Source organism: Procambarus clarkii, chromosome 16 (genome assembly GCF_040958095.1).
Source record: "Procambarus clarkii isolate CNS0578487 chromosome 16, FALCON_Pclarkii_2.0, whole genome shotgun sequence".
NCBI classification, from domain to species: domain Eukaryota; kingdom Metazoa; phylum Arthropoda; class Malacostraca; order Decapoda; family Cambaridae; genus Procambarus; species Procambarus clarkii.
The window spans coordinates 16,782,341-16,788,340 of NC_091165.1; the positions used below are offsets into that span (position 1 = coordinate 16,782,341).

Here is a 6,000-nt window from a genome sequence, read left to right on the forward strand (position 1 = left end):
GTGAACACACTGTAGTGGATATTAGCTCCAATTACCATCCCAGGGTTAAAATGAACTTTTCCAGACAATCTTAAACCACACTTTAAGGCTCACATACACAAGTGGTACATTGGCTCCACTGTCCACTGAACCTGTATCAGTGGACCACTTTGACAATGATCTTGTCAGTACCATTACTGGTTAATATATTATTTTGGTTAAATTAAGGGAAAATAAAAAGAACAATCGTTCTTACTCGTTGACAGAGGATCCTATTATTACAGAACGAGGTGAAGTGTAGCTCGACCAAGCCTTCCACCCAAGTTCAGCATCATACTTCAGCAGAATATGCTAATATGTTCTTAGGTCAATGGTTTAGTTTCTCAAATATCTTCCTTACCCACAGACATACAGCAGCATTTAAATACCAAAATTATCTAACTTTAATATTAAAATAAGTTCCTCATCGGATTTAACAGATCAGTTTGCTATAACCCATTTTGAATTGACAACATAATTAGGGAAATAAACTGCCCCTGATGAGGATGGTATTACTTATAACACCTTGAGCTTACTGAATCATGTCTCTATAGGGGCCTGACAGATGAGTGGACAGCGCCCGGGATTCGTAGTCCTAAGGTTCCGGGTTCGATCCCCGGCGGAGGCAAAAACAAATGGGAAGAGTTTCTTTCACCCTGATGCATCTGTTCACCTAGCAGTAAAAAGGTACCTGGGAGTTAGACACCTGTTACGGGCTGCTTCCTGGGGATGTGTAACAAAAAAGGAGGCCTGGTCCTGGTGGACGCTAAGACCCAAAATCATCTCGACATAACCTCAAGATAGGATAGCCACCCTTTGCTTGACCTCTATCAAAGGAGGGACCACGAGGAGGGACCACGAGGAGGGACCACGAGGAGGGACCATGTGAAGATCCTAAAGCGATGGAACACAGTTTTCAAGATACAATCTCTTGATAGAAGATGAACGGAAAAACCCCCAACCCCATATAATGCAAGGCATCAAGATAACAAAGATGCCAAGATACGAGACTTACAGAATGATGCTTCTATCACATCAAGAAGTTTATGAAAGTAGGCGGCTTCCTAGGGGATCAGTCTGAAGCAAGTAAACTGACTGTGCAAAGATATATTCCAACCTAAAATTGATTGTCCCTGTATATAAGACCTTACCAAAACCCACAAGATTAGTTTACGCAAAACATCCATCAAAATCAATATAAACACATTAGCCAACTACCAATTTAATATCCTCAACAACTCGCTCTTCCTTCTCCAAGGCAACAATATGTAAAACTTATGATACATATCCAGCAGACTAGAGTCTGCTCTTCAACATGCGAGACGACCTCGTATGTAATCATTTTTTCTGAACAAGTATCTCTTTTCTCGACTACTTTTGACATATTTTCAATTGATGCCCTTATGTAGGTAGTTATGTTATTATGCCCTTGGGGTAGCCTTGGGAGCCGCACCCAATTGCCGTGGGAAAGGAGAAAGCGGATAAACGGCGGGGAGATCAACACCCACTGTGAGACAATAACAGGTCTGTGATGTCGGACTGACATGACATGTCAGTCAGTCCGACCGGCGCAGGTCACAGTCCTAGCGCCGTATACTGCTTTAGAGTCATCTGTTGGGGCTCGCGACACCCGTCACCGACATCTTTCTTCCTTGTCCCCGGTCGCTCAGTGGCTTCCGGCACCCACACCAGAGAGAGAAAGCAGCAGGCGAAGACGCTACTGCTCCTCTCGTTGACAGGGCCGGCGCCTGCTACTCTGGCGGCGTCTAGTGCTGGGTTTTCCTTGACACGCTTCCCAGTGGGCCCCTCCCTCCCCCCTTCACTCTACTGTAAACGTAAATGTACGTGTGCGGCAGAGGAGGAAAAAGGGGAGAGAGAAAAAAAGCATTTTATGTGTCTTCTAACCAAAGTCTATACGGGAGCCGGTCGGCCGAGCGGACAGCACGCTGGACTTGTGATCCTGTGGTCCTGGGTTCGATCCCAGGCGCCGGCGAGAAACAATGGGCAGAGTTTCTTTCACCCTATGCCCCTGTTACCTAGCAGTAAAATAGGTACCTGGGTGTTAGTCAGCTGTCACGGGCTGCTTCCTGGGGGTGGAGGCCTGGTCGAGGACCGGGCCGCGGGGACACTAAAAAGCCCCGAAATCATCTCAAGATAACCTCAAGATGTGAAAATCATAATTTTAATTTTACACGATTTTTCCTGTAATTTTTTTTTTTTAATTTTCCTTCCCTTTTGATTCTCAATATAGCGATATTTTTAGTTTAACTGATGTTAAATCCTACTTTGTTTCCAATCACTCTACAATTACATACCGATAATTCAATTTAACAATCAAATATCAAATCAAATCGTTTATTCAGGTAAAGAACATACATACAAGGTGAGATACAAAACATTGATGGCTTTATAGATAGAGCTAGTACATACAATGGCTAAAGCCACTATTACGCAAAGCGTTTCGGGCAGTAACAAATATATTTCTGTTATCTCATCACAAGTTATAATTAATGTTAACTCTCATTGTTACTATGTAAGCGCCTACCTTCGCGAGGTGATCGAGACGAGTGCGCTGGTCATTGTCGTAAGCATACTCGGCCAGCAGCTTGAGGAAATTTGGTGTTGGTGGTGTAGTGATATCCAAGTACCGGGTGAGCATCTCCCGCACACTGGCTACTGGAAGACGCTCGTGGGGGTCCCAGTTCTGGGTCACGCCTGTCAAAAAAATATATACAGAAAAAATATTGAAAAAAACCGGCTGTAAGAGGTTAACGCTTTAGTTGCAAACGAAAGGTTCTAGGTTAGAATAGTGGACAGATCGGGACGGTTTCGGGGATATTGTATTTACTCCATTTGCCCCCATGTGCATCTAATACTAATTGAGACCTAGATGCATATGAGAGCCTGCTCAAGGACAACATTGTAGAGCTTCAAAACCAAGTTTTGCTGAATGTAAGGAAACTAAATTGTCTGGAAGCTCTTTGGTGCTTGCGCACCGGCCTCACCAAGCCTAATGACTGACCCAGGCCTCAGACCCTCGCTGGTCACTTACGAGCCAGTACCAGAATCTGGCTCTCTAGCAAGTGAGGGTAAACATGTGGATCACATCTACCCAAAACTGAGGTAAACCGACCAAAAAATAACAAAAACCACTGCTTGAAAGTTAAAACAATATGAAATCATAGTTTGCCAATGGTAACAAGTGTAGCCCTAACCATCCTGGCCGCTAGCTGATGGGCAAGGATCCCAGGCCACCTTCTTGAGGTTATCTTGAGATGATTTCGGGGCTTTTAGTGTCCCCGCGGCCCGGTCCTCGACAAGGCCTCCACCCCCAGGAAGCAGCCCGTGACAGCTGACTAACACCCAGGTACCTATTTTACTGCTAGACAACAGGGGCATAGGGTGAAAGAAACTCTTCCCATTGTTTCTCGCCGGCGCCTGGAATCGAACCCAGAACCACAAGTCCCGCGTGCTGTCCGCTCGGCCGACCGGCTCCCTCCACCCACTTCCCTCACGAGCCACCAGCATTGATGTCTTAGAACATCTGATATGGAGCGAACGATCAACAATCTGGTGGACAGCCATAAACCTTAATCTTGACAGAAACCGTGGAGAAAGCAGCAAAGAACGCTGCCCACACCACCACCACGGAAATATGGACAAACATCCAGAAAGCTTTACAGAACAACCAGCCGGAATACCTGGAAAAAGAGGGGCTAGAAACTGAAGAACAAGGGACAGGATAAAAAAACACAAATACTCGAGCAGCGTCTGGGACACACAAAGATTACACTCTCAGTGGCAGCCGAAGTGTAGCATGAATCTCTAGATTTGTTTTTAAATAAAACAGCCACAGACCCGTCAAACACACACACACAAGGCAATATCCAAGGACAAATCCCAGCCGACAGATATACAGCGGAACGGGCTGGATGGAATGTGAGAGGGCAGAGCCCAAAATATCCTGAAATTTCAACCCCGAAGAGGTCCCCCCCTCCACTCCACCCCCCCAAAAAAAACTACCTTCTAGGAGATTCACAGGCTGACAGCCAACCGTCGTGACCTTAAATAGCAGTATGGTTCAACCGCTGCCACTGGAACCAAGGAAATGGCAGCCAAGGTACAAACAACCCTCCCATCCTCTGGAAAAAAAGGAAATAGAGTCCATTTACAGACGGGAATAACTCAAGGAATCTAAAGTAAAAGAAAAAAAAGTGCAGACGACTATGCATTTACTGGCGAAAAACATCCAAGGAGGACAGGAGGCCGCGCATTGTACACACTGGAATACACAGGGATCAAAACTGCACACCACTGCTCGAGGAGCTGAGCTGTCGATTCTGATGGCAAGGGTACAGCTCCAGCCGACAGGGCAGAAGAAACTTGAGGGCAGAACCAATGTGACAGACACCAGGAGCCCACATCCATAGAAAACGAGACTAGAGCGCCCAGAGCTAACAACTCTGGGACCCACAGCCACCAGACCAGAGAGCTGAAGCCCACAATCAGAGATACTAAAAAATAACCAAGGTTTCCCCAAACAAGAGGCCTAGGGAGTCAAACCAAAAGGACAACAGCCCAAAGGCAAGGAGCAAAGGGCAAGCAGCTGATGAGGTATCGAGATGGAGACTAAAATCGGAGCCAAAGAGGCCCTTGGCAGACATCTCTATAGACTGTCAAACGATAACTAGTTAAAACAGCACGAAGGAATAAAAGACCGAAAGACCCAGAGGAGCATCACAGGAGGCCACAGCACTGGCCAGACCCAACACACGGGCAACCCAGTGCACAGATTCCATATTTAAAGCAATGCTCATAATTAACTACTCTACTGAAAGAAATCAAATAAATTTAAAAAATATATTCACTAAAATATTATGGTAATGTATTAGATAATCATAAAAATACATAGCATTTGTTAAAAAAGTTCTAAAATGGCTTCGAAATTCTGGTAATAAGAATTTGCAGACATCAAAGGTAGTTTTTTTTGTATATATATCTTTCTAATTATGAAGTAATTGTCAAGTTGTGTAATACTGTTATAGTTAAAGAAAAACCTTGGAAACACATCTTGTTTGTTTGTTTGTTTCACCTTCAGTAGACATGTAATTTATGAATGAATTGAATAACTTAGTTTAATTCCATGTAGATTAACAAAAAAACTAGGTATATTTTAAAAGCTAGGTGATATAGGCCTACTAACTATGCAGGCAGCATTAACCGTCATGATTTACAAATATTGTCATTACATTATATCCTAAATCATTACTGTGATAGTAATAAATCATTTGAGTAATGATTTGCTGAATAATAAATCATTACTGCACTTCGCCAAATCTCTGACAAATAATATTTAATATAAAAAATAAATGGAAATCTTCTATGCAAGATCCAAGTCGGAAGTCAATTTTCTTTGCCAAATTAAGAAAGGTTTGCGCGTTCTATATCTGAAACCGAGATAATTAGCGATGATTCCTCCTCGGGAATTCAAGAAGGTAATTCAAATAAATAACGAAATGTTGACCTGTGGGAAAACGCTGGAACCATAAGATTATTCTGTGACATTACCATCGGCAATACCACAGGGCGCAGAAGGAATAATCATGTTCATTACCCCGCCGTGTGCCCAGATATAGAGTATGGCTTTATCTTTGCTCTCTAACTTCTGCATAGAGTATAAGTAGCAGTTAAGGAGCAATGACGGGACACTGCTACTCGCAGCGCGAGGTCCACCTCTCAACAGCGAGTATTAAGTAACAGATAAAAGCAAATGGTTTCCAATAATTCCACCAGGTGACAAGCGGTTAATATCGAGTCAAATTAATGGAGACAAAGGCTAGTGTGACCCGTCTGTGGTTAAAATATATTTAGGTTTTACTGATGATTTGTCGTTATAAGAGCAGGTGGCAATATCATTCCTGAATTTACTTCGAGGGGGGGAGGGGGAGGGGGGCGGGTTGAGATGCTTCTAGTGGCCTTGAA

General features: G+C 43.8%; 1 protein-coding gene across 6 annotated transcripts in view; it reads right to left on the bottom strand.

Annotated features, from left to right (window-relative positions):
- Positions 1–6,000, bottom strand: part of Nos (Nitric oxide synthase) — a 761,521-nt gene that overhangs the window by 19,350 nt on the left and 736,171 nt on the right. For all 6 annotated transcript variants that reach the window (XM_069325290.1, XM_069325289.1, XM_069325287.1 and 3 more), the window contains one exon: positions 2,564–2,733. In XM_069325290.1, the coding sequence (XP_069181391.1) occupies positions 2,564–2,733 (170 nt within the window). The remainder of the gene's footprint in view (positions 1–2,563; positions 2,734–6,000) is intronic.